This window comes from Lottia gigantea, assembly GCF_000327385.1.
Source record: "Lottia gigantea unplaced genomic scaffold LOTGIsca_6, whole genome shotgun sequence".
Taxonomy (NCBI): Eukaryota; Metazoa; Mollusca; class Gastropoda; family Lottiidae; genus Lottia; species Lottia gigantea.
The window spans coordinates 954,927-957,419 of NW_008710049.1; the positions used below are offsets into that span (position 1 = coordinate 954,927).

At 34.9% G+C, this 2,493-nt stretch overlaps 1 protein-coding gene across 1 annotated transcript; it reads right to left on the minus strand.

The window, feature by feature from the left end:
* Nucleotides 1-1,733: 1,733 nt before the first annotated feature.
* On the minus strand, nucleotides 1,734-2,105 carry LOTGIDRAFT_154578 (hypothetical protein; the record flags this gene model as incomplete). The annotated part of the gene is made up of 1 exon (XM_009063793.1): nucleotides 1,734-2,105. One exon carries the CDS (start codon nucleotides 2,103-2,105, stop codon nucleotides 1,734-1,736), a length of 372 nt encoding a protein of 123 aa, XP_009062041.1.
* Nucleotides 2,106-2,493: the final 388 nt, after the last annotated feature.

Sequence of the window (2,493 nt, forward strand, 5' to 3'; positions counted from 1 at the left end):
TTGATATTGGTCTGATTCTTGAGAGGTTGATATTGGTCTGATTCTTGAGAGGTTGATATTGGTCTGATTCTTGAGAGGTTGATATTGGTCTGATTCTTGATAGGTTGATATTGGTCTGATTCTTGAGAGGTTGATATTGGTCTGATTCTTGAGAGGTTGATATCAAGTAGCTTTTTTAACAAATTGAAAAGATTATATGATTACATTTCGAACATTTCAACTTCAACTTTGACAATAAACTGAGGTCAAGAATCAACTACCAAATTGAAATCGATTATTGAAAACAGGCTACTGGTCATTTATTGATATCTGGTTCATAGAATTTCTAAAATGTATAATCATCACATATAATCTGATGTGACTTGTCCAATTACCATGTAGCAGATCATGTTGAAAAAAACAAATTTAACTGACTTTTAATCATTTACAAAATTCGATAATCAAAATTATATATTGATTATTTTTGCCCAGTCCTAAGTAGTCGCATGATCATAAGTATATTTCATAGATTTGTGTTAGTGTACATATTATTATTTTTATAACTGTTGTTTTTACACAGTGCTTTGTATTTATTTTAGTTTATTTTATTATTTGAATTAAAACTTTGTTAATTTATCACATTTGTTCTTATTCCTGTGGCACATTGAGCAGTAATTACTTATAGAATTATTGCTAATGGATAAACTGTCATAATAGTAAAATTCAATTCTTTTCTTGTCCTTATTAGCCAAGACAGCTGCAATCAAGTATACTTACAAATCCATTGCATTTCATGCAAACTAATCAAATCTTCGTGAAAAAAAATGTAAGGATATAAAAAGATTAAATTCAACAGGAGAAAAAAGGTGGTAAATATTAGCAACTCCCACCTGTCATAAACTCGATACATAAAACTTTTAAAAAAATATTTCAACCTAATTTGCTTGAATATAATCTGCAAATACACAATTCATGACAGACTTATTGAAATCACCCATGGATAAATCTGATCAAAAATCTTGTAAAACACGTAATTTTTATTCTACAAAGCAGAAGTCTAAAACAAATTTGACAACTTGATGAAATTGATCACAATCAAAACTAAACCTTTTGAAATATAAAATACAAGTTATTGCCGTTATTCTTACAAATGTGTTTGATTTTTAACTTGTGATGGCACAGTTTGTGATGGATTTGGGTATAAGTTGAATATTTCCTGGTGTCTATGCTATTTTCTAACAAATATTCAATTTCAAACAAAGCTATCAGTGGGCGTATATTACCTTGCCTGGCAAGCTATCTTTCGATTTCCAACTGTCGAGGGATCTTTAACGTGCACAGCCTGTAGCACACGGGGCCTCGGTTTATTGTCCCATCCGAACGACTAGACGCTTTTTCCATGTCAGCCCCTCGTACCTGCATCACTGTCAGGGGGAAACCGGGTTGAAAAATCCAAAGGTATTATCTCGACTTAACACGACATTTAAATTCTTCGTGTTAATATTGTATGTCTTGTGTTACACCAAATAAACAATATTTCTAAAAAATTGTTCTTTGATTGTTTTGTTCGTTCAACTCACTCGATGAGGACCACGAGAGCGGCCGCATTCGGGGTGGTATCGGCGAGCGCAAGGTGCTTAGCGAGGAGTCCCCTGTGCTTAGGGCGGTTTAGACTGGCGGGGTGTTTTGTTGGAACCGGCTCTTCGCTAGAGCGGGAAAGTTAGTTATGAATTCTTTTTAACTCCAAGCCAGCTTCAAAAGGGAGAAAAACCCTTGGTAGAGCGAAAGGCCAAAAGCTGGATGCTTTCAGTAGAAGGGATCCGTCTGAAAGCAAGCCTTTTACAGGGTTCTCTTATTGGATGGTCGCTTTCAAGGTTCGGTTTGTGTTTTTTGGTACTAGGTTGTTTTATTCTGTCATCTAATCGCCCATCTGTCGTGGTTTCGTCTTTGTCAGGTTCATAATCCGGATCTTCATTAACATCGTCAGCATTAGAATTTTGAAATTCTTCATTATCATCTACACCATATTCATAGTCTCTATGTGTTCCAGTATCTACTATCACCTCTTCCAAAAGATCATCTGGAGATCCTAGAAAGATTCTTGTTGGTGTTGTTGGTGCCACCATGTCTGCATAAAGATTCAGAATTATTCTTGAAGGCTCATTGTTGTGTTATTGCACTGCAGAATTTAATACCTCAGGAAATAATTCAAGCAGACAATTCTGGTCCATTTCAGGTTCTGCCACATCATTTTTTAATTGTGCACCTTCTTTAGAATCAGATAAGTTGTTTTTAAGCGATAAATTCAAAATTTGTTTCCCTCTAGATAAGCTATCCATGTTGTTTTTATCCACCATGTGCAGGGGTATCTCACAACCTCTATATGAAATCGGACCTAGTTTGGAAGAGAAAGGCAGTAACTTACTAAGAAAGGGAGGGAGAGGACAGTATCTACCATTTACTGCTTTTTAACTTTGTAACTCTGAATAAAATGTAGATACTGTTGAATTTTAC